This window comes from Camelus ferus, chromosome 13 (genome assembly GCF_009834535.1).
Source record: "Camelus ferus isolate YT-003-E chromosome 13, BCGSAC_Cfer_1.0, whole genome shotgun sequence".
In the NCBI taxonomy this organism is placed as follows: domain Eukaryota; kingdom Metazoa; phylum Chordata; class Mammalia; order Artiodactyla; family Camelidae; genus Camelus; species Camelus ferus.
The window spans coordinates 58,010,094-58,036,800 of record NC_045708.1 but is presented as its reverse complement, the minus strand read 5'-3'; the positions used below and the strand labels follow the sequence as shown (position 1 = coordinate 58,036,800).

General features: G+C 35.0%; 1 protein-coding gene across 1 annotated transcript in view; it reads left to right on the top strand.

Annotated features, from left to right (window-relative positions):
• Nucleotides 1-26,707, top strand: part of USP33 (ubiquitin specific peptidase 33) — a 53,855-nt gene continuing 27,148 nt past the window's right edge. Inside the window, 8 exon segments of the mRNA XM_032494625.1 lie at nucleotides 1-213; nucleotides 20,536-20,667; nucleotides 20,861-20,914; nucleotides 21,346-21,408; nucleotides 22,560-22,709; nucleotides 24,692-24,794; nucleotides 25,174-25,243; nucleotides 26,378-26,491. Of these exon segments, the coding sequence (XP_032350516.1) occupies nucleotides 20,587-20,667; nucleotides 20,861-20,914; nucleotides 21,346-21,408; nucleotides 22,560-22,709; nucleotides 24,692-24,794; nucleotides 25,174-25,243; nucleotides 26,378-26,491 (635 nt within the window). The 5' untranslated portion in view covers nucleotides 1-213; nucleotides 20,536-20,586.

Here is a 26,707-nt window from a genome sequence, read left to right as displayed (position 1 = left end):
CGCGGAAACACCGGAAGGAGCGGCGGCGGCTGCGGGAAGTGGCCGGCTCGGGAGGCGGGGACCCCGCGGGCTGAGCTGCGGAGCCGTTTTCCGGCCCTCCAGACGCGACGCCGCCCCTCTCCTGGGCCAGGAGAGGAAAAGAGGAGCTTGTGGCGGTGCGGCCGCAGGCCATCGTTGGCCGCGCTGGCGGGGCCCGTGGGGAAGGCCGTGGAGGTGAGTGCGACGCTGCTGGGAGGGGCGCGGGGCCGAAGGGCGCCTTGCCTGCGGCGGGGGCGGGTCTGCGCTCTCGCTCTTGCTCTTGTCCCGCACGCCGGGGCTCTGATAGCTGTAGCGGCCTCTTTTTCTTGGGGGTGGTGGTGGGTGCGCGGGCGGATAGAAGGCCTAGGCCGTTCCAGTACTCTGCTCTGCGGGGATGAACTGGTGGCCGCTCCGGTAGGGGTCGGCGGAGGACGCAAGTCAGTCGCTGATTTGAGGAAGGGGACCCAGGGGGCGCTCCCTGGGAAGCGGGAGGTAGGAGGGGTGAGGCGAGTCCCTGAAAGGGGCTCCGCTCCTTTCCTTGGTCTCCCCATTCCGGCTTGCCATTCCCCCACGGTGGGCGCAGACGACTGAAAACCCCGCAGCGCGGTGGCTCCCGGGTTGTGGTTTCGCTTTGCGGCGCAGTTAGGGGATCGAACTCATTCTTGCATTCTCAGGCGCCCCGTTATTCATTGTTGTCAGCTGGAAAACCTAGGTGTCATCGCCGCTAGAATTGTCTTCTGACGAATATTTGATCCTGACTGTTTCTGAGGTTACCCCTTACGGTCTGTCCATCTGCAGCTTTTGTTTGAATCCATTTCCATGGTGTGTGGTTTCCCAGACCTTTCTTCTTACATATTTACCTACTACTAAACGCCCTTCATTTGAATATTTACAGTGTGCAAGTTGAGCTGTTGTTGACTCTAGATGTTTTGCACTCAAGTATTTTTAGGGTTTACCTTCTCATATAATCAGTATTAGACCGGGAAAACTGGGCTAGAGGGGAATGTACTACCAGGAGCATAGCCTCTAAAGTGACGCCAAATTTTACCACAAGCATCTCTAGACTTACTACTTAACAGATGTATAGAATTTTTTTAGTTTAATCAGATTGCATTTCCTTTAAGGAAAACCTGTTTCAAAAATTAATGAGGCTGTCCTAGTTCCGTTTCTGGTTTGGGCAACTGATCATCTGGAAAGGTCTGACCAAATCAGATAATAGGCTATTTGATTTGAACGTCATACAAATATTGTTTGTCTTCATGCTATTAATATAAACATGTGGAAAATTAGGAATCTTATTGAAAGACAATGCTGATTTTAAGAAAAAGTGGTAATAATAGTCACACTATGCCGAGAAGCTTTATGCTATTTAATTTACTTTGACAGAATTAAAAAAAAGGACCGTACAAAAATATTCCTAGCATAAAATATTTGACCTCCTGCTATATGCAAGAGGGAGGATCTACTTAAGATTGCTTCTTATTTTTGGTCTGGTTTATTGCCGGCTTTTACTTTTTTGTTTTTTGTGAGCTCTTTATAACCTGCCAATAAGTGAATAACAACAGTGAAGTTTAATGGCATTCGAGTGTAGTAAATAGATGATTTTAATCATTTGAAACTCAGAATTAAGGCGATAATTCTTACATTCATGTATTGCTGTTAGAATTTTCAACGACCTTTCACATATACAATCTTATTTGATCTTCATGCCAATCCTCTGAGTTAGAAAAGCCAAGAAATAAAGTCTTTTCCCATGACAGAAGCATTGCGAGATTGTGTAAGGATCAGAATTTCCCTGAAGCCTGAAATAATCTTACTGAAGTAACCTTTAATATAAATTGGAATTCAGCTAGATATTGGAGCACTGTGAACTATTACGTGTGATAGGCTGTGGACCCTTTGCAGGAGAATGAAGTACATAAGATGGCAAGAGATTTTTGGTGAGAAATGTGAAATGTCATTTCTAAAAAACAATGGAATAAGTAACAGCTTTTTTTAGTGTAGTTTTTTAAACTTTAAAAGGTAAAGTCTACATGTGATTTCAGGAGCATTTTGATAAGTAGCACAGTTCCAAAGAGTCTGATAAGTACAGTTGGTTTGTCTATAAAAAAGAGCATGCATTTTGTGCAATATAGTATATATTGTATATTGTGTATATACTATATTGTATATATATATCAAGAGAACTAATATATAAGAAAATTCATATAGCAAAATAAATATTCCTTTCAAAAGTTACTTTAGAAGGTTAAGTAGGTCAGTATCTGTGAGTCTACCAGAGAAAGCCCTTTGGAAAATAAAAGAATGGAACATGGCTTTTGCCCTCTAACAACTTGGAGTCAGGCTTGTGGTCAAGTAGGGTAGTTTTTTTACACAACTGCAATAAAATGTCTTATGAATATTATAATCGGGAATTTAGGTGAGGGAAACATTACTGGTGACTGGGTCCTGGCAGAGATGGTATTTGAGATGAGGGAACTTTGCAAGGTTTTCAACAGGGGAATTGGAGGACATTTCTAAAATGAACAGATGATTGCGTTCTTGGAAAGCTACAAGTTACATTTGAGAAAAGATCAGTAGAACAATTTGGTGATAATAAGTTATGGTTCATATGTTAGTTAATAGGAGATGGAAAAAAGAAATTATGAAAGACTTCATTGAAAATGTTTCACCGGAAGTGATCCACATGAATGCAGAATGAGCTGTAACTGGCAAAGATTGAGACCAAGAGAACACTTGGGCAGCTTTAGGTTAATCTAGGTCTTGATAGAGTCACTTTTGTGGTCCTTGTAGTTTCTCTGAAGTGCTGTCTTGAAAGCAGACCTTGAGATAACGTGGGTGCAGGTGAGATGCCAGGAAGCACAAGTGAGAGAGTGGACAAAGAGTCAAGGAAAGGAAAAAAGGCCAATGGATGGGCACCTAGGAGCTTAATCCTGTGGAGACTTTTGTAGAACTGTCTCCAAATTGCCCTAGCAAATGAAGGGAAGCTGAGAGGTTTTTCCACCTAACCCCAGTCCTCACTGATTGAGATTGTCCTTGAAATGCCTTGAGCACTTCCTCTTCCTGTAGCTAGAATTGGGCAAGCTCCTGATAGGCTGGAGAACTTGAGAAGCAGAGACTTGATTGAGGTGGAAAGGTGTCAGGATACTATCTGTACCACCTGCAGGGTGAGCTGAAGAGGTAGGGGGAGCCAGATGTCAACTGTGTCAGTTAATAGGCATTCTCATTAAATAATCCAGAGGTGAAATAAAAGCCTCAATTTAGGTGGAGACCTAGAAGAAAAGTGAATTGAGTGAAAGGGATGGAATAAAGAAGCAAGCAGGCGAATTTGGTAATTGAGAGAATATAGGAAGTGAGGAGGGACTGTAAAATGGTGTTGAGATTTGAGAGTTAGATAACTTGTTATTGAGGAGAGTTGACAGAGGTCACTGACATTCGAATTGGTTACTTCAGGAAAATAAAGGAACTACAGGGTGTTGAAGAGTGTTGATAAAGTGGGTGTAGTTGACCAGTCATTCAAAATGGAAAGTAGGGTGGAGATTTGAACAGTGCTGCCACTCTCGCTAGACATACAGTGTCTGGCTCATACTTTATTTTGCCTTGTTAAATTAGTCTCTATATTCCTAGGGCCTAGCACAGTCCTGAAATACGGCAATATGGTGAAAATATGAGACTGAATGTGATGTAAAGTAAGACCATTTCCTATAATTTTTAACTATTTATAAAATCCTGAGGGAGGAATTTACAGTATTATTAGTAGAGGCATTATTTAGATGAATAAATTTTGATACTTTTTTATAGTCTACAATATTCTGGTAAAGAAAAACAGACAAAATTTCTTGGAGTGGTTCTCATTTGAATATGGTGGTTACATTTATTTTTCCATGATTCTACATGTTTTACTTAAGTAGTTTTAATGATTGTCCCGTAATGTTCTGTTAATTTAATTACCTCTCCATTCTTGCTTTGAAGTGACTTGGGGTGAAAATTACCATCAGCTGGTTTGAGCCTCTATTGGAACTCTATTATATTCGTTAATTCTTGTTCTCCCTCTCCGCCTCCCTGCCCCTCCCCTTAGTGTCTGTCACAGTTATTTCAATTAGATAAGACTACAGTTGACTATACTTTGCCATTGTCGGACAGATTATTTTTCTTTATAGGAAATGCTAATTAATGTTTACTCATCTCAATGGGAGTTTATATTTAGAGTGAGCCTGCCAAATGGAAGCTGTTCTTTTGGATGATTTATTGTGGCAGTGCTACGAACTAGATTCTAGATCAGATAGATTGCAGGTAGAGAAATCAGGAGATTATATAGTTCTCTTAATAGACTTAATGACACTCTCATTAATTAGACTGTTAAGGGTCTAAAGGACATGTTTTCTAGGAAGAGGGAAAATGGAAGCTTAGTACTAAATTTATTTTTCTGTGTTATGGTTTGAATGAAAATTAAGAATAATTAGGGGAGGATTTATAGGACTGTGAGATCTGTGTGAAGATTTGAAAAAAATATTTGTTTAAAGGACAAGAAACACAGTTCTTTTAGTGCAGCAGACTTCATAAATTAAATGTCTCCATGGCCTTCTGCTGTCTAAACAGTCAGTGCTTTCAATTTTTCCATATAATAGTTAACATTTATTGAGTGCTTATTGTCATTCTGCTTTAAGCACTTTATGTATGTTAACATATATATGTTATGTAAACCTCCCCCCTACCCAAACTCCATGACATAGATATTTGTCATTATCTCAGCTTTATAGATGAGGGAATTTAGGCACAGAGAAGAAACTTAATTCTGGTCACAAACCTAGGACACAGTGGAGCTTGGATTTGAACTCAGGTGGCCTTGCTCCCGAAACTTTACTCTTAGCCACAGTGTTGTCTTTATCAGAAGATACAGTTTTCAGTTTAAGACTGTGTGGAAGGCATTCTTATTCTGTAGTTTTAGTATTCTTCATAAATAAAATATTCAAGATATAATCTACTTAGTTAATCAGTACAATAAGACTGGCTTTTTTTATTCTGAAATCTATCCCATTGATAAATTGAGTAATAATTGCAGTTGTTTTATGCATCTTCTAGCATCTAGAATCTAAATACCTGAAACTCTTTTTTTGGCCTTACTTTAGACAGTAGATTTGTTTAATCCCAATATAGCATATTACACCCATCCTTGTTAATTTTAGCTCACTTTTCTAAGTAAATTATTTTTCTTTAAAAACTTATTTTTATGATTTTATAGTTAGATTTCACTAGCCTGCCTTATGTGTCTTTATCCGATTTGGTTAAAAATATTGAACAGTTCTTCTAACTGCTAGTACAGACTTTCTTATGGATTCATATTAATTTTCTGTTTAATAAATTAGCTACCAGTTCTGACATAAATTTTTTCTCAGTCACTTGAACTTGATTCTTTGGATATCTTTACTTCTTGAAATAGACTAGATAGTGTAGGTGTGGGCAGTTTTTCAATATTAAAAGGTTCTTAGGTTACCAACTATGTCTTGATGTATAGTGAATATTAATAACACTGGTCTCTATGCTTTTTCAGTATTAAAATTTGACTGTCTGTTAGTCTGTTATTAGGATGACGGTCAGAATTTGGGGCCTGAAACTTGGATACAGCTAAAGTATCCCACCCCCCCACCCCGCCCCCTTAAAAGTAGTATCTTCAGAAGCAGTTTTGAATCTACAGATGGGCAGTTGAGCCTCCCCAAAGCTGTACATCATGCAACATGAATGCAATTGTTTCAACCCAGAAAAATTTTCAGTTGTTATTACCATCATTATGGCTGAGGAAATTTCAAATAGTCTAGATAGGTAGATAGAGAAAAAAGTTGCCTGATAAAAGATTGCAAAGGTAAGGACAAATTGAGGTGAAATTATGGAAAGCCTTAATTTTCATGCAAAATTTGAATTGTTTTGTGCTCCCTAGTAATTCCCAACCTGTGATTCACAGGCTTTTAGAGGAGTCTCAGAGTTTTGTGGGAGCTACTTCTGTAGACTGAACAAATAGCATTTTCATATAAAACTATTATTATTACTATTTTTTTTTTTACTGCTTTCATGTTGCCTCTTTTTTCTAATATCCTGAACCTACCTCCTGTGAACAGACTTTCAGACCAGAATGGAAACATGCATGCCTTCTTTGTTTTGGTGTACACTTTGAGAGGAAATTCAAGTAGCTAAAGGCTACTATTGTCTTATCCTCCTATATTTGAATGCCCTTCTCTCAATAAATATCAAAGGAAGGAATAAAAGAATGATCCTGTTACCATAGTGAATTAACTGAGTAAACCTAGGTAACTAGAATTTTACAGGCCTTCTGTTTTGATGTGTTGTGTTTAATTATAGGAAATGCTAAATAGCCCTAGTACAAATTGTTAGTTTTTGTTTATATGCATTAATTCTCGTTATGTTGCTTGAATACCAGAAAATTAATAGCAGAACAGAGAGGGCTTATTTGAGTCTTTCCCTAGTCCGCCTTTCTTCTTTGCTCTGAGGACATAACCTTCAAAGCTGTATTTTTATGCTTTTACAATGGATGTTTACATCCAGATACAATGTGCTGTTTAGCATGTTTTACATTTTAATTTTAGTGGTATCACAGAGTATGTATGTATCATTCTGCCTCTTTTTTTCCCACTTAACATTATGTCCTTTAGATCTATCCACGTTCATAAATTATCCATCTAGTTCATGAAGTTACACTGTCTATAGTATTCAGTCGTGAATATACTGTTTATATATCCATTCTTCTGTGGATGGGCTTAAGAATATTTTAAAATCAAAGGTGAAATTGTATGCTATCTAGAAAGCATTAAGAAGGAGAGCATTCCACTGGCAAACATTGGTATTTAGAGGACAATGTATAATTTAAATACTTTCATTATTAAGTAAACAAAACTAAGAGAATTCAATACCCGTATTTAGGGATTAAGAAAATAAAACCAAAACCAAGTAGGACGTGGGGATTAAAGATAAAACTGTAATTAATGGAATTAGAAACAACAAAACAAAAATAATGGAAAGAATAAATCCCAAAGCTGGTTCTTTACAAGGACCAATGAACTAGATAAACCTCATATAGAATGGGGGAAAAATGACATAAAAATACGCAATGTTAGAAATGAGAAAGGAAACATCATAGATACCCAGCTATAGGAGAGACTAATGCAATCTTAGGCAAACCTTCTTAAGAATATTACATGCTATGGCACGATGCCAAAGTTGAAAATCAAGATAAATGGATAATTTACAGTAAGATGTGTATAAATTAGTAAAATTGACCCAAGAAGTAAAAAAAACTTGAATTGACCAATTCCCACTTAAGGATCTTTCCTTGAAAGAGGCAGCGCAGATAGTTTCACAGCTGACTTTCGTTTAATTTATGAACACCATATATATATATATATATTTTTTTTTAAACCTATGGTATAGAAGATGTAAAGCTATTGATGTTTTCTGTGAAGCGCACACACACTTTTATCCCTGATTAAAGTGCTGCCAAAAAAGGTCAGTCTCACTTATACCTAGAAATGCAGAATTTCTAAATACAATATTAGCCAGTAGAATCTAGATATGAAGCAATGGACTAATAGTACATTTTGACCCAATAGGATATATTACATCAATGCAAGGATCATAGTATCAAATCTGTTATGATAATAGATACCAACAAATGAAACAAGGAGTAAAGTAAGCCATCAGTAGCTGCTGAAAAGACATTAAATAGAGTTCATTAAGACTATTTCTAATTAATATAATATTGTAAATCAGCTATACTTCAATTAAAAAAGAGACCATTTGTAATTTTTAAAATGTGGTAAATTAAGACTACAAGACAATTGTAGCAAATAACCTAAATGGCAGAACCGTCAATAGAAGAACCATGACATGATGCTTTCAATCACCTTTATATTCAAGATTGCCTTTAGAGATTCTAATAAATGTGTTAAAACAGTAAAATTAAATAACTGGTATTAATATTAGAATATAAAAGATAAAACTATCAAATTTTCTAGAGTATTTAGAGTCTAGCCAAGGAAACTGAAAAGGAACAGTGAAGGAGGTATGTCTTACAGTTATCAAAATATTCTATATAGAATATGTAGTCTCTGAATCAGATTAATATGGTATGGGCATAGACAGAGTGGTAGAACAAAATAGAATTCAGAAATATATTATGTGTAAATTTAATAAAGGGTAAAGATAGTATTAAAATTCAGTGGGAAATGGGTAGATTATATAACAGATGGTGCTGCTACAAATGTCTGCCCATCTGGAAAAAAATGAAATTGGATTCCTGTCTTAAGATAAACTCTAGATTAAAGCCCTGTAAAAAGAAAAATTAAGGTTATTCAGCTTTAGCTCTGTAAATTAGGGTGAAGGAAGCCTTAAAGATGAGAAACTTAGAAGCTATTATGAAGTAAGGTGTGTTTGATTTTATAAAAATTAAAACCTTTAATGATAAAGCATACTGTAAGAAAGTTAATAGTATTGCCACTAAGACAGGCATAGAGACCAACGTATAGAGACCAAAAATAATATGGTCACATATGCGGTCAATTTTTTTTAAAAATCCATTTTTGGCTTTACTGAGGTATAATTGACAGAAATTGTATATATTTAAGTTGTACAGTGTGATGGTTTCATTACATACATTGTGAAGCAATCACCACAGTCAACCTAATTAGCATTACTTCACATAGTTACCTTTATTTTTGTTTTTTGTCATCCCCTCATCCCTTCCCCTCTGGCAAATACCTGTTTGTTCTCTGTGTCTATGAGTCTTTTTCTGTTTTGTTATGCTCATTTGTTTTCTTTTCAGAGTCTATATATACGTACAATCATACAGTATTTGTCTTTTTCATGCTGGCTTATTTCACTTAGCATAGACCCTCTAGGTCCATCCATGTTGTTGCAAATGGCAAGATTTCATTCTTTTTTATGGCTGAGTAATAGTCCCCCCCACCTCTCTCTCCCTATATATATACACACACACACGCATGTGTGCACACACATGCACACACACACTCCATCTTTATCCATCCATCTGTTGATGGACATTTAGGTTGCCTCCATTATTTTTGCTATTAGTAGATAATACTGCATTGAATGTAGGGGTGCATTATATATGTTTTTGAATTAGTGTTTTTGTTTTCTTAAGAAAAATACCCAAAAATGGAACTGCTGGATCATATGACAGTTGTATTTTTAATTTTTTGAGGAATTTGCATGCTGTTTTCTATAGTGGCTGGACCAGTTTACATTCCCACCAACAGTGTATGAGGGTTTCTTTTTCTCCACATCCTCGCCAACACTTGTTGTTTTTTTGATAACAGCCATTCTTAGGTGTGAAGTGATACTTTATTGTGGTTTTGATTTATGTTTACCTGATGATTAGAGATGTTGAGCATCTTTTCATGTGTCTGCTGGCCATCTGTATATCTTCTTTGGAAAATGCCTATTCAAAATACCAATTTTTAAAATCAGATTTTTGGTTTTTGGGGGGTTTCTTTGATGTTGGGTTGTATGAGTTCTTTATATATTTTGGATGTTAACCTTTTATTGAATATATCATTTGCAAATATCTTTTCCCATTCAGTAGACTGACTTTTCATTTTGTTGATAGTTTCCTTTGCCATGCAAAAGCTTTTTAGTTTGACATACTCCCATTTGTTTATTTTTGCTTTTGTTTCCATTGCCTAAGGAGATAATAATCAAAAAAATATTGCTAAGACCAGAGTCAAAGGGCATACTCCCTGTGTTTTCTTCTTGGAATTTTATGGCTTTTAGGTCTTACACTTAAGTGTTTAATCCATTTTGATTTTATTTTTGTGTATGGTATGACAAAGTCCAGTTTGATTATTTTGCATGTGCCTGTCCAGTTTACCCAGCACCATTTATTGAAGATACTGTCATTTCCTCATTGTATGTTTTTGTCTCCTTTGTCATAGATTTGCTGACTGTTTTTGTATATATGGGTTTATTTTTTCACCTTCTCTTCTTTCCATTGACCTATGTGCCTGTTTTTGTGCCCCTGTAATACTGTTTTGATTACTGTTGCTCTGTAGTATAGTTTGAAATCAGAGTGCATGATACCTCAAGCTTTGTTCTTTCTCAAGATTATTTTGGCTATTTGGAGTCTTTGTGCTTCCATATAAATTTTAAAATTATTTCTGTGAAAAATGCCTTTAGTATTTTCATAGAGATTGCATTGAATTTGTAAATTTCCTTGGGTAATATGGTTATTCTAACAATATTCTTCCAATCTGCGAGTATGGTATAGCTTTTCATTTATTTGAGTCATCTTCAGTTGTTTTTTTTTTTTTTTTTTTCATCATCTTATTACAGTTTTGTGAGTACAAGTCTTTTACCTCCTTGGTTAGATTTATTGTTATGTTTTTGTGCCATTGTAAATAGGATTGTCTTCTTAATTTCTCTTTCTGATAGTTTATTATTAGTGTATAGAAACACAACAGGTTTCTGTATGTTAATTTTGTATCCTGCAACATTACTGGATTAATTTATTCTAATAGTTTTTTAGTGATGTCTTTAGAAATTTTTTATATTGTGTGTATCTGTGATAGTTTTACTCCTTCTTTTCCAATTTGAATACCTTTCATTTCTTTTTCTTGTCTGATTGCTGAAGCTAGGACTTTCAATTTCTAGGTTGAGTAAAAGTAGTGAGAGTTGATATCCTTACCTTGTTGCTGATCTTAAAGGAAATACTTTCAAATTTTCACCATTGAGTGTGATGTTAGCTATGGGCTTATTATATATGGGCTTTATTATGTTGAGGTATGGCCCCTTAATACCCACTTTGTTGAGAGCTTTTATCATAAATGGATGTTGAATTTTGTCAAAGGCTTTTTTCTGCATATATTGAGATAAGTGTACTATTTTTATTCTTTGACTTGTTAATGTGATAGATCACATCGACTGAGTTGTAGATATTGAACCATCCTTGCATTCCTGGGATAACACCTATTTGATCATGGTGTATGATCCATTTAATGTATTGTTGAATTCGGTTTGCTAAAAATTTTGTTGAGATTTTTGTGTCTGTTTCGCATCAGTGATATGAGCCTGTAAAATTGTCTTTTTTTGTGGTTTCTTTATATGATTTTGGTATGGGTGATGCTGGCCTTGTAGAATGAATTTCTAAGGATTCCTTCCTCTTCAATTTTTTGGAATAGTTTGAGAAGGATAGATATTAACTCTTTTCTAAATTTGGTAGAATTCTTCTGTGAAGCCTGGACTTCTTTAGGGGGGAAGCTTTTTGTTTTTCTTTTTCTTTTAATTACTGATTCAGTTTCATTACTGGTAATCAACAAGTTCATATTTTTTATTTCTTCCTGATTCAATCTTGGGAGAGTGTAGGTTTCTAGGAATATATCCATTTCATCTAGGTTGTCCAATTTATTGGTGTATAACTGTTTGCATTAATTTCCTCTGATCCACTGAATTCTGTAGTGTCAGTTATAGCTTCTCCTTTTTCATTTCTCATATTTATTTGGGTACTCTCTTTTTCTTGATGAGTCTGGCTAAAGGTTTATCAATTTTGTCTGTCTTTTCAAAGAACTAGTTCTAAGTTTCATTAATCTTTTCATTGTTTAGTTTCTGTTTCATTTATTTCTGCCCTGATGTTTATGATTTTTCCCTTCTACTAACTGGATTTTGCCTGTTCTTATTCTAGTTCCTTTGGATGTAAGCTTAGGTTGTTTATTTGAGTTTTTTTTTTTTCTTTCCTGTGGTACACTTATATCACTGTAAGTTACCTTTTAGAACTGCTTTCACTGCATCCCACAGATTTTGGATTGTTATGGTTCCATTTTAATTTGTGTCCAGGTATTTTTTTATTTCTTCTTAGATTTCTTCAGTAACTCATTGATTGCTTAGTAATATATTGCTTAGCCTCCTCGTGTTTGTGTTTTTTTTACTTTTTTCTTGTAGTTGATTTCTCATCTCAAACCGTTGTGGCTGGAAAAGATGCTTGATATGATTTGAGTTTTCTTAAATTTATTGAGATTTGTTTTGTGGCCTAGCATGTGATCTATCCTGGAGAATATTCCATGTACACTTGAAAAGAATATGTATTCTGCTTTTGGATGGAATATTCTATGTATATTTATTAAGTCCATCTGGTCTAAGGTATTCATTGAAGGCCATTTCTCCCTTATTGATACTCTGTCTGGGTGATCTGTCCATTGACATTAGTAGGATGTTTATAAAGTCCCCTACTATTATTGTGTTAATGTCAGTTTCTTTTTTATGTTTATTAATATTTGCTTTATATGTGTATGTTTTCCTATGTTGTGTGTGTGTATATTTAAAATTGTTGTATTTTCTTTGTGGATTAATCACTTTATCATTATGTAATGTCCTTTTTTGTCTCTTGTTACAGTTTTTGTTTTAAAGTGTGTTTTGTCTGATATGAGTTTTTTTTTTTTTTTCATTTCCATTTGTATAGAATACCTTTTTCCATCTCCTCACTTTTCATCTGTCTTTTTAGATCTGAAGTGAATCTGTTGTAGGCTGCATATATATGGGTCTTATTTTTGTATCCATTCAGCTACTCTGTGTCTTTTGATTGGAGCATTTAGTCCATTTACATTTAAAGTAGTTATTGCTAGATATGTGATTATTATCATTTTGTTAATTGTTTGAGGTTGTTTTTATAGTTTGTTTTTGTTCCTTCTTTTGCTGTCTTGTAATTTGATAACTATCTTTAGTATTATGTTTGTATTACTTTCCCTTTTTTGCTGTGTATGTATTATAGATTTTTGGCTTGTGGTTACTATAAGGTTTATATATGACAATCTGTATATGTACATGTTTGTTTTAAGTTGCAGATTTCTTAAGCTCGGCACATTCAAACAACCCTATATCTTTATTCTCCCTGCCCCACCAAGACACTTCTTTTGACATCTTTTATATTTTTGTTTTGCATATCCTTTTTTGTGGATTTGGACTTTACTACTTTTGTCTTTTAACCTTCATAGTAGTGTTATAAGTGATCTACTATGTTTACTGTATATTTGCTTTTACTGGTGAGATTTTTTACTTTCACAATTTTTCATATTTCTACTTGTGGCCTTTTTCCACCTAGAGAAGTGCCTTTAACATTTCTTGTAAGGCCAGCTTAGTGGTGCTGAACTCTTAGCTTTTGCTTGTCTATAAAACTCTTTACCTCTCCTTTGAATCTGAATGATAACCTTGCCAGGTGGAATAGTCTTAGTTGAAGATTTTTTCTTTTTATCATATTAAATATATCATTATATATATGCCTCTCCTTTATGGCCTGCAAAATTTCTGTTGAAAAGTCTGCTGACAGTTTTATGGGAGTTCTGTTGTATGTAACTAGTTGCCTTCTTACTACTTATAAGATTCTCTCTTTTTAATTTTTTTTTAATTAAAAAAGTTTAAATTTTATTTTGTTTTTAAATTTTTTAAAAGGTTATTTTTAATTTTTTTGTTTTAATGTGTGTTACAGTGTGTCTTGGTGTGGATGTCTTTGTGTTGATCTTATTTGAAACTCTCTGTGCTTCCTGGACCTGAATGTTTCCTTTCCTAGGTTAAAGATATTTTCAGCTATATGTCTTCAAATACACTCTCTCTCTTCTTCTGGGAACCCTATAATGCTGATGTTAGTATGTTTGATGTTGTTTTAGAAGTCTTAAATTGTCCTTATTTAATAAAATTGTTTTTACTTTTGTTGTTCATCTTGGGTGGTTTCCATACTCTGTTTTCCAGTTTGCTGATCCATTCTTCTGTATCATCTAATCTACTGTTGATCCCTTCTAGTGTAATTTTAATTTCATTTATTGTATTCTTCAGCTCTGATTGGTTCTTTTTACTTTCTAACTCTTTGTTAAGCTTCACTCTGTGTTCATCCATTTTTCTTTGTTAAGCATCTTTAGAGTCATTATCTTGAACCCTTTATCAGGTAGATTACTTATTTTCACTTCCCTTAGTTCTTTTGAGGTTTTTTTTTTTTTGGAATATAATCCTCTCTTTCCTCTTTTTGACTGGTTTTGTTTTTATTTCTGTGCATTAGGTTGGTCAGTTACATTTCCTGACCTTGGTGAAGAGGTCTTATGTAAGAGATGTCTTATGGGGCCCAACAGCCCAGTCCCCTCCGGTCATCAGAGCTATATGCATTAGGGGTTGTCACCTACGTGGGCTGTGTGCAGCCTTCTGTTGTGTCAGGGCTGACTACTGTAGGTGTGCTGGTGGGTGGGGGATGGGGCTGGCCTCTGGCCTGTTTGGCTGCCAGGTCCTGCGTCTTGTGGAGGTTGCCAGTCACTGGTGGGCAGGTCCAGGTCCTGGCATGGTTGGCTGCAGGGTCTGGGGTTTCCCAGGGCTGATGCTGATTGGCAGGTAGGGACCCCTCAGCTCTAATAAGCTAGAAGGAGGACTTGAAAATGGCTTTGTCAGCACTAGTGTCCTCATGATAGAATGAGCTCCCCAAAATGACTACCACCACGTGTCCGACCCAAGGGGAGTCCCAGTTGCCTCCTGCCTCTCCAGAATGCTCTCCAAGATCAGCAAGTTGGTCTGATCCAGGCTCCTTTCAAATTAATGCCTTTGTGCTAAGTCTTGAGGCATGTGAAATTTTGCATGTGCCCTTTAAACGTGGAATTTTGTTTTCTACAGATCTCCAACTCTCCCATCCTCGAGTCTTGCTGGCCTTCAAAGCTAGATGTTCTGGGGGCTCATCTTCCTTGGGCAAAACCCTCAGGCTGGGGAGCCCAGTGTAGAGCTCAGACCCTCACTATTGGGGAGAACCTCTGCAGTTGTGGTTATTTTCCTGTTTGTGGGCTGCCTACCCAGGTGTGTGGGTCTTGACTATACTGCATCTGTGCTCCACTTATCCATCTTGTGATTCCTTCTTTATATCTTTAGCTCTAGAAAATCTTTTCTACTAGTCTTTAAGTCATTCTCATGAATAGTTGCTCTGTGTATAGTTGTAATTTTGGTGTGCCTATGGGAGGAGGTGAGCTCAGGGTCTGCCTACTTCACCATCTTATTAAAGTGTCACCTGGTCAAGTGTTTTATTTTGTTTGTTTGTTTGTTTGTTTTTAAACTGGCATGGCTTTATTAATAATATCAAACAAAATTGACCTTCAAAAAAATGTCTCCTTAATGTCTCCCATTTTTCTCCTGAACCCATTTCAATCAGGTTTTTGTGGACAGTATATTATAGAATCATCTTGGACAAGGTTATCAATGACTCTCATTGGTATTTTGATATTTTCCAGTCAGAAGGAAAGAAGAGGGGCCGAAGAAGGCTGGGGAGGGGAAGTCTGAGACCTCAGTGTAGTCTAGCCAAGTTTGGGCCAGGCCAGTGGGAGTTCAGGTGTTTTTTGATGAGAGTGCCAAGACCTGTCAATGGAGAAAAAAGTCTTTTCAAGAAAGAGTATTAGGCAACTGTGTATCTGTATGCAAAAATATGACATTGGACCCTTACCTTATACCACATACGAAAATTGACTTTAGTAGATCAAAGGCCTGAACATAAGAACTAAAAGTCTTATAAGAAGACAAAGAGGGAAACTTTGTGACATTGGATTTGGCAGTGAATTCTTGGATATGACACTAAAACACAGGCCACAAAAGTAAATAAATTTGGTCTATATCAAATTAAAAACTTATGTGCATCAAAGGACACAGTCAAAAGAGTGAAAAGGTCACCTTTGGAATGGGCGAAAATATTAGCCAGTTATATATCTGATAAGGAGTTAAATATCTAGAGTACATAAGGGACTCCTACAACTCAACAAAAAAGAAACAACCCAATTTAAAAAAAATAGAGAAACTATTTTGAATAGACATTTCTCCAAAGAAGGCATTTAAGTAAATGACTAACAAGCACCTGAAAAGATGCTTAACACTACTAACTGAAGAAGTGCAGATCAAAACCACAATGAGATATCACCTCACAAGTATTAGGATGGCTACTGTCAAAAAAGCCAGAAAACAACAGAAAAATAAGTATTGATGAGGAAAGATGTGAAGAAATTTCAACCCTCATGCACTGAAATGGAAATGTAAAACGATATAGCTACTATGGTTGGCAGTATATATATATACATACATACATATACACACACACACACACACACACACACATATATATATATATATATATATATACACACATACACACATATATGTGTAGGTGGTGGTTTCTAAAAAAATTTAAAGTAGAATTATTGTATGATCCAGCAATTTCACTTATGGATATCTATCCAAAAGAATTGAAAGCAGGGACCTGAACGAATAGTTGTACAGCCATGTTCACAGCAGCATTATTCACAATAGCCAAAAGATGGAAGCAACTCAAATATCCAGTGATGGATGAAATGATAAAGAAAATAACGGTGTACACATACAATCAGATGTTATTCAACCTGGAAAAGGAAGGAAATTCTGGCATATACTGTAAAAATCAGTGAACTTTGAGGACATTATGCTAAGTAAAATAAGTAAATTACCAAAAGAATACTGTATTATTCCACTTGGGAAGTACCCTGACTAGTCAAATTCATAGAGACAGAAAGTAAAATGGTGGTTGCCAGTGGCTGGTGAGAGGGGGAATGGGAAGTTACTGTTGAATGGCTGTAGAATTTCACTTTTGCAAGATGAAATGAATTCCAGAGATTGGTTGCCCAACGGTATGAGTGTACTTAATGCTACTCAACTGTACATTTAAAGACGGTTAGGGTGATAAACTAATGTGTATGTCATTAAAGTAAAAAATTAAAAATGTAATAAATAAATACTAAGTTTGAAAAAGTGATTACAGTATGAGAGACAGGATTCTTTTTATAAGAAAAGGCTGTTGACCCAGTTGTGAAAAGGACAAAGATTTTAAAAAATCAGTTAATGAAATAGCAAATCTAGGAGGCCAAAAAAATTCATGAAAAGACATTCAGTTTCACAGGTTGTCCAGGTAATGCAAATTAAGAGTCTCATACTCTACCAACTGAGCTAGCCAGGCATGTAACGGCAATGCAAAGTAGAGTACTAGTGAAATATAGCAGTATGCTCATCAAGTGACAGAAGTAAAAAAAAAAAAAAAAAATCATACCTATTGCCGGTGGAGAAAATGGTATTGCTGTGCAGAAAATGGTATTCCCTTATATTACTAGTGGAAATGTTGTTATAGCATTTTTGGAAAGTAATCTTGAAAAATCTATTTTTATAAACTGTCCCATTTAATATAAATATAATGGCCCATGCATTATGTTTACATGGGTTTATTTGTTTTTGTTTTTAACCTTAAAAGGTAAATTTTTTTACATGGATTTATTTGTGTATGATTTATATGAACATGAAAAAATACTGAAGCATACATACAAATTTTATAGCGCAAGTATGCTGATGATAACTTCTTTCAGCTTTTGCCTAAAGAAGTCTTTATTTTGCCTTTGTTTTCCTACCTATGGGATTCCTGGTTGACAGTGTTCCTTCAGTAAACTGTAAAGATGTTGCTCCAGTCTTCTGGCTTGCATTGTTTCTAGTATACATCGGGTCTTTTGGGGCTGCTTGTAAGATGTCCTTTTTATAACTGGTTTTAAGCAACTTGTTTGATATGCCATGGTATAATTGTTCTTATATCATACTTTGAGTTTGTTTGTATTGCTTCAATTTGAAGGATTTTAGTTTTCATCAAATTTGGACTTCCATCTAGCTAAGTGATGCTCTTTTTTAATTCAATCTTTGTGATTCAATTTGAACAGTTTCCTTTTTCTATGTCTTCAAGTGCATCATTCTTTTGTATTGTCTTCTCTACTGTTTAATTTCATCTCAGATTTTTTTTTTAACATTAGAAACTTGATTTGGGTCATTTTTTCTTCCATGTCTCTCCTTAAAATGTGTATTCTTTATCCTATCATTTGTGTTGTTTTTGGGTCTCTTTTTTTCCCTCCTCACTGTGGGTGAGATTTTCCTTCTTTGTATGTCTAATGATTTTGAATTGAATTCCAGAAGTTTTTATTTTTATCATCTCAGATGCTGGGTGTTTTCATTCCTTCTAAATGTCCTTCATCTTTGTTTTGGGACACTGTTAAATTCCTTGGAAACAGTTTGACCCTGTAATGCTTGCTTTTGAGCTTTTGAAGGCAGAACCAAAGTAGTCTTTCGTCTAGGGATAATGTTTCCCCAGTACTGAGACAATACCTTCCCCAGACAACGTTTTGTTCCCGCTGTATTATGAAATCTTTCAACTCTGGCTCATGGAAACAAACAGACCCGTGTTGCCTTTGAGAATTGTCCTACCAACTCCTTTCCAGTACTTCCTCATTACTACTCAGCTGAAAACTTAATTGTAGCCCTTTACAAATCTCCAGAGTTCACTTGCTCTCTATTCATTTGTTTCCTATTACTCTGCCTTGTGAATTCTAGCCACCTTGGCCTCCCTGAATTTTCATCTATGTATCTCAACTAGAGACCACCAACATCTGTTTGGGTTTTCTTCTATCTGTATTGTGACCTGGAAATTCTCTTCAGGCAGTAAATCAGGGGCAGTTACCTTGTTTTAATTTTCTTAGGGATCAGGTGTCCTTTACTGCCTGTTGTCCAGTGTCTGAAAATCATTAGTTTATGTATTTTGTCTCATTCCTTATTTATTTAAGGTAAGAAGGCAGATTTGATCCCTGTTACTCCATTATGGCTGGCAGTGGAAGTAACTTGGATAAGAGGAAAGAGGTCTCTAACCACAAAGGGAAGTAAGAAGTGGGTGGGAAACTGTCTTCCATACATAAATTAAAAATGGAAAATATTAACAATTACTTTAACTGCATGCTCTGAAAGTCAGGAGTGTGGGTTATTTAATATCACATAATAATGTGCTATTTAGAAATAATGACTTATTTGCTGTTAACCCCAAAGTGATTCCTGTTGTATTTTGTAGGTTGTAGTATAATATTGGACTTACTATTACTTGACTTGATAGAACCTTTTTGTTTAATGTGTTTACTAATGTTTTAGTATTTTAGCATATTTATAACTGTTTATTCTTTCCTAGAAAGTCCCTTAATTTTTTCCAAAATAGTGTTCTCAAACCCCAAAGATGAATGAAGGGCGTGAAAAACCTGTTTGGGGAATGTACAGTCCAAAGAAGACATAGAAATCCTTACTGAGTTAGACTTAAGACTTCTACTTGGAGATGACTCACTTAAACCATTCGTAAGATAATCTGTTCTTTGAATGCTGTGTATCAGTTAGCTCTGTGATTCATAAGATTTGCAGTGGAGATAGATAAAATTTAGTGACATTGCAGTACATTGTGATGTCTTGGAGAAAACTAAGTGTCCTAGGATTGTAAAAATACCTTGCCCTCTGTTTACCGTAATGGAATTGAGGAAACTCCTGAAGAGTGTTAGGAAAATTATAATTGATTTGGGAAATTACCTCATTTCTTAGTTATTTTCTCTCATTTTTTAAACTGGTTGTCTCCTAAGGGAGGGAGGTACGACCTTTACTGGTCATATGAAAAACTATATAAAGGGGTGATGCAGAGTGCCTAATAAAATTTTATGTATATGTTTGGTATTGTGTGCCACACAAATGACATGTACTACTTCATTTAATTCTTACAATGCCTGGTAAGTCAGGTACGATACTCTGCTCTTAGTGGTATCCTTGGGTGTATTTGACTTCAGAGTCCTTGCTCCTACGCATGAGATTCCGATCCTAATTCTGCCAGATGTTAATAATGTAAACTCAGATTTTCCTCTCTTAGCCTTATACGCAAATGAAGATAATAATACCTATCTCAGGGTTGTTGAAAGGACCTTATAATAATGTGTTTCTCAGCTTGCAATGACTTTCCCCCTAGAGGACCAAATTTTACACTGTCTAGTGACATTGATTGTCAAGGTCACGGTGGTAGTGAGGGTGTTCTGGCATCTAGTAGGTAGAAGAAATGTTGCTAAATATCTTACAATGCACAGGACAACCCCCACAACAGAGAATTACCTGGCCTAAAGTGTCAGTGGTGCCAGGGTTGAGAAACTTTGATAGAAAGTGACTATTCTGGTTTATTGCTCGGATACCAAACTATTTCATTTATAGCATCAGTGAGGGCTGCTAGTATGAAAATGAAGGTTTCCATTTGAATTTTTTTCTTTTCAATTTCCATTCTAGCTTGAGGATTAATCTTTTAAAAAATAAGAAAGGATAAAAATACTTAAAACGAGTAACCTGATGTTTTCCCCTTTTATTTAAAAAGTGAAATGGGAGAAAGAGTAAAAAGCAGTGAAAGTAATGGAAAAACAAACTTACATTGACTCATGGGTATCAATTTTAATAAAATGATTATTTAGTAGAGAAATTTCCAATGTTCAAATTAACTTTAATTGTGACAGTAACCTAGGCATATTTGAAAATACACTTTTTGTAGGGCAGTTTGTAAACATGTATGGTTCTTTCTTTTATCTTGTATCTTAATAATTTTTAATATATTAGCACTTTTAAAATTAACTTTTCTGGTCAATTTTTCTGTAGGTATTACCTCATTTGGAAAGCATTGAGAAACAGGAAAACATTTCTAACAAAATGTCAGCTTTTCGAAATCATTGTCCACATTTGGATTCAGTTGGTGAAATAACGAAAGAAGATTTAATACAAAAATCTCATGTAAGAGTTTTTTTCCTTCATTTAAAAAATCATATTCATTTTTCTCCCAAATATGTGTTTTTGTATAAATTACTGTCATATTCTGTGTTCCTGAATCTCAAATTTTTGTCTATGATATTAGTGAATATTTGTGAGTATTTGTTTGATGTGTCAGTATAGTGGTGATGTTATTTATGTGATTTTCATTTCATAGGGTTCTTGTCAGGATTGTAAAGTTAGAGGACCAAACCTTTGGGCATGCTTGGAGGTATGTCTATGTTTCTTCTCAAACATTTGATATTATAAAAGTTTGTATCCAAATAAGGATAACTAGAAGATTTTTTTGACACTCTAGAGGGTTTCATAAATGAGCATACTTTTAAAAGATCATTATTGATTATAAAAATTAAACTTCAGACTTTGAATTTTAACTTACAGTTTTTGCAGAGTTTAGTAAGTCACTAAACTCTTTTATGCTCACCTTTTGTTAGAAGTGACACAACTTTTAGCTTAGAAATATTCTGGTTATATTCTTTTGTGCCTAGTATCTTTTGATTAAAATAACTGACTTTTGAAGTTTAATCATTAAGTTAAAACATGTGATCAAAACTTAATTGAAAATGTAATTGTAATGCTGCTATTGTGAATTTATACATGTTATAAAATACCTTATTTTCCTTTTTGTATAATTATTTGTAGAATAGATGTTCGTATGTTGGCTGTGGTGAATCACAAGTAGATCATAGCACCATACATTCTCAGGTATGTATATAGAAAAATTTCATGCAAGACATTTTTTAAAGAGAGCCTGAAGGAAAGGAAAAGTAAATACAACATTATTAATTCAAGTTGTAACTGAGATCAAAAATTTTGCCTCCCTCCTTTTTTTACATAAAAGACGTTAAGCCTTATCTTATAAAAAGGTAGGGAGAAGAATTGCTAAGAAGACCAATATTAGAATGAGGTTGTAATTAAGAGAGTAGAGATTTAAGAAGTGTACATCCAGATGTGTAGAGGTGATAGCTGGAATATTAGGAAGATATGGGAGTTGAAGTCAAGAGTGGATGTCTAGGCTTATGACAGTACCTGGCTAACTTCAAGTCTCAGCTTATATTACCTTTTCCTGTACATCCTCTTATCTGGTGTCCCCTTTCTACTTCACCCTGGTTGTTTGGTGTTCCTGTGCAATTCGGGCATGCCTCTTCTATAGTATCAGATAGATCTCCCATTCTAAAGTATCCATTTATTGAGAATGAGCTGTCTTTTTCATATTGATCTCTATGGCATCACCTGTCCTCATCCACGGTTCCTCAAGAGAATTAATTAAGCCTGAATACACCAAGGCTCTCAGGCATCATTGTACATAGTTAATTTATTTCTCTTTGGTGCATCTAGACTGGTGGTACTATGTACCATTCTTGGGAGAATTGAGAAAACAGTCAAGTCATTTTCTATACGGCATTGTTCTCTTGCAGAACTCTACTTGAGAAAGGCTAGCGTTTCACATATCCAAGATCACATTCACTGTTGCTTGAGCTGTTTTGTGCTTTGATTTGTCATTTGTGTTTTTTTGCCATTCTGATCTCCTAGAATAGTTATTGTGCTATTGTCAGTTATTGTCTTGTATTGTTAACTGCAAGGCAAAATCTTAAAATAACTCTTGTGTTTATCTTTATAGTGAATAGTGGTGAAAAATGATGATAGAATAACTTCTAGAGTAGGCTTAGATATTGTTACTGTTCACTATGCTTTAGCAGTCTATCTAAATAGTGTTTCTTTAGTACTCCAGTTTAAATCTTCTCTTTTGAGTGTATTCATCAAAGGCTAGCAGTTTATCTTCTATAATCTTTTGAAATGTTTTCAGCTATAACTAATTTTGGTTCCTCTTCTCCCTCACCCATGAAACTGTACAGGAGACAAAGCATTACCTAACTGTGAATCTTACTACTCTTCGAGTGTGGTGTTATGCTTGCAGCAAAGAAGTATTTTTGGATAGGAAATTAGGAACCCAACCTTCATCACCTCATGTAAAACCGCTTCAAACACAAGAAAATAGTGTCCAGGTAATCATCTAAATCTATTATATAATTAAAATACCAAATATCTTCAGGTAATAATTTCAGAATCTGTCATGTAGTTGAGATTTAAAAGACTCCTACCAAACTCGTAGTTTAATTCAGCTCTCTTTTCCTTATATCCCTCTCCGCTTCACCCCCACTGTGAACATTTTACTAATTTATTGAAAACCAGTTAGAATATATTAAAGCTTAGCATCAATCTTTGGTTACAAAATATATGTAAGCCTGCAAAGATGGGTCACTTAATTTTGGGAATTTCTAGTCACATAAAATAGGAAAGGGAAATGTGAAAATAAGAATAGTTGGCTTCTAACTTACTCTAATCATCAGTTGCTCTGTATGGTTTAATTAACCCATAAATTAATTTTTTTCCTCATGTATGTTATAAAAATCACATTGTATTTTTAAACTTGTGTTCTTTGATAACAGTTCTCTTAGATTTTTTCTGTTGTATCTTTGTATCACATTCTGATGGTAGATATTTGTGATAATAAACTTGCTTGTCTCACACATTATATAACTTAAAGTGACTAGATTTTAGACAAGGTATACTCGTTGCATTTTAGTTTCAGTTGAATAACTCTAGTTAATAAATCACCATTATTATATTTCACCCACTGACACCTATTTACCATTCAGAAATGTGGTTTTTTTTTTTTTTTTTAATGCCCTGGTAGTTTGAAAATAAACAGCTATCTGTTGCCATTTCTGCACAAATAGATTATGATTGCAAACTCTTAATGAGTGCTGAATCTGGTTAAATGAATATACTGATGCTTTTCTAATGGCTTATGAGTAATTTTATGGTGAGTTATATTTATAACTCATAAAAGGCATGAATTTAATTTCATGCAATTTCCTGATGATCCCATTGTTGAAGAAATTACTCTGAAGAAAAAAAGTTATTTGTACAAATTTCTTTAGAAATTAGGCTGTTTGAACACCCTGTTCATCAGAGCATTAATTATGAAATTAACAATATTGGTAACCATTCAGATGTCATTAAGATTTTTCAAACAGTTTTCTAGGAGGTAAGATTTTGAATGATTTTTTTTTTAAGCCTCTGTATTTCTCTGTATTGAGAAATGAGAAGATGGGGCCAGTCCAAATGTCTAGTATCTATAGATGCCAGGAATGTACATGTATAAAGTGGGTGTGTGTAAGTGCATATGTATGCCTTGTGGAAGTGGAATAAGGCTGTAATAAGCTGGAGAATCAGCACATGGTAAGTCCATGCTGCTGTTCAGTTTCCTCTTCCCACTAATTGTTGCTAAGTTGGTCCAATATACTTTGATCTGCTATTACAAGAGAACTTGCAAAATCTGATTTTTATGTGAGCTCTCCCAATTTTTAAAATATTAACTCAAAGTTTTGCTTTTGTTTTGTTTCTGTACTTTTTTTTTTTAAAGTGTGGACTAATATTTGACCAACAGGTGACCAGTTGCAACCTCTTGAATTAATCCAATTCTCAGGAATTAATATTGGGTTTTTTTTTTATAATTTAAAACTACTTCATATGTATAAAAGGATGCAAACTAGCTTCAGTAAGAAGTATCAGGAGAATTACAGATACAGATAAGTTGGTGTATTATGATGGAGAAACTTCAGTATTTTTTTTCCTGTAGAAAGTTGGCAAAATCTGTAAAGAATATAGGATATGTGCTCTTAGGTCTTTGTGGCTGTAATGTGATCTCACTAAATTGGAGTTAATTATGTTTAAATTCAGGAAAGTCACAAGGGGCTTTGTTATTCAAGTGCATATGTTAGTAAAAGTGACATGCTGGTACCTAGTATAGTACCTTCTTACTTTCAAAATATAAACATAAATTTTATTCTAATACTTTGATTTCTTGGAGTTGTATATAATCATTTAATATTTAGAGTGTAGATAAACATATGAGAAAACATTTTTTTTTAGAATTTTAATTAAGGATTTGTTCAAATTTGCTATCTTTTCTGTTATCAAGGATTTTAAAATACCCAGTAACACAACACTAAAAACTCCTCTAGTTGCTGTATTTGACGATCTGGATATAGAAGTGGAAGAAGAAGATGAACTTAAGGCCAGAGGTAAAATAATTCTCCTGTATAACACTCTCTTGTCTGGCACTGCCCATGTCTTTAGAAAACTTTTTACTAAAGCCTACGGTTCTGAGTTTAAACTATCTGTATATGATTTAGTACAGATTTTTTCTGGTCTGTAATTGATATAAGGGAATTTTAACCCTTTAGGTGTGTATTTAAATAGTTATTTGAAAATTAACACTTTGGTATAACTCTGGCTTCTCTGAGTTGTTCAAGTTGCTGTTTGTATTTCCATAATGTATTTTGTATTTCCTGAGCAAGTTTGGGGACGTAATGATTACCTAGTTACATATTCAGTAAACACTCCCAAAATTGAGTCATGGTATTGTTGAATAATGACATAACCTAAAATTTTTCTTAATAGGTCTTACAGGTTTGAAAAATATTGGGAACACTTGTTATATGAATGCAGCTTTGCAGGCTCTTTCTAATTGGTAAGTAGAGAAATTAATTTTGTTTTGTTAGTATAGCTTTTTAAAGTTACTCTTGGAGCAGAAAACCATGCTGCTATAGTATGCTCAGGGGAAAAAAAGGAGGAGTGAGAGGAGAAAGAGGAGAAAAGAAAGTAATAGTAGTACTACTACTATTAATATTAACACGAGAAAGAGTTAACAATTCTGTTCATTTCCCCTAGCCAACAGGGTCTGATAAATCCCTTTTTGTATCTCTTCCCTCACCCCTCTCAATAAATGTCACTCTCCCCCTTTCTGAAATGTCCCCACTTAGAAAATAACTAAAACCTAAATGTGTAACTATTCCTGGAAAAGTTATTTCTTCTTTCTTGTTGAGTAACTCCTAAGGTAGAGCTGGCAAAAAGCTGGGTTGGGACACGATCCGTTGTTGTCCCACTGGAGTTAGTCTGTTCATGTCTGTAGTTGTCTAAGACTGCTGACCCTGGCTCAGATCCTGGGTCGTTGTATGTCTTTGAGGAAGTTAGTTGTTTGTCTTGGAGGGAGTTAGTTGTATTTACATCTAGTGAATAAGGAGCTTGAACTAGTTAATTCCCCAAATCACTTTTAGTTCAGAGATCCTAGGAAAATATTTTCTATTTTTCAGTACATGGAGAGTCTCTAATAAAGTATTTGGATTTTCTTCTGTCTTAATCCTGGTCCTGTAAAGTAGGTAAGGGCAGGCTGGACTGTTCTGTGGGCGATCACCCAGGGAAGAGAGGAAGTCATAGGGCCAAGTCCTAAGAAAACGTGATATTTAGATATCTGGTAAGAGCAGAAAAAATAATAAAGAGGGGAAAATATTGCCAGAGGGTAAAGAAAAAAAGTAGAAAAGTGCATTACATGGGTCAAGAGAAGGGAATAAATCACTTTTGACAAATGCTGCTGAGAGGGAAATGAAAGGTGCTGACTGGATCTGGCAGCGTTGCAGACTCTGTGATGGGTCAAATCTGGTTTGATGGGTTGAGCAAGATTAGGAAGAAGTGAATGTGAAGTTGTAAAAGGGAGCAAAGAAATAATAGATACAGGGCTCTATGTGCTGTCAATTCACTGAATGACTAGAAGTCAATCAATACTAAGCTTTGACTCTGTTACAACATTTTTCTTTTTTGAAACTAGCCCACCTTTGACACAGTTTTTTCTTGATTGTGGAGGACTAGCCCGAACAGATAAGAAACCAGCTATTTGTAAAAGTTATCTCAAACTGATGACAGAACTGTGGCATAAAAGCAGGTATGTACTTGTACTTAATAGGTTTATTTTCTTTATTATATTTTTAAAATGAATATCATAAATACTAAACATTTGCAGGTGCGTCTATAGAGATAAAAAAAAGGAGAAGAGAAGCATATATGAGACAATTCAGTTTTGGGCATGTTACTTTTGAAACTGAACATCCAAAAGAAGTATCTGAACTGGAGATAAAATGTTGAACTGCTGAAGCTGCTG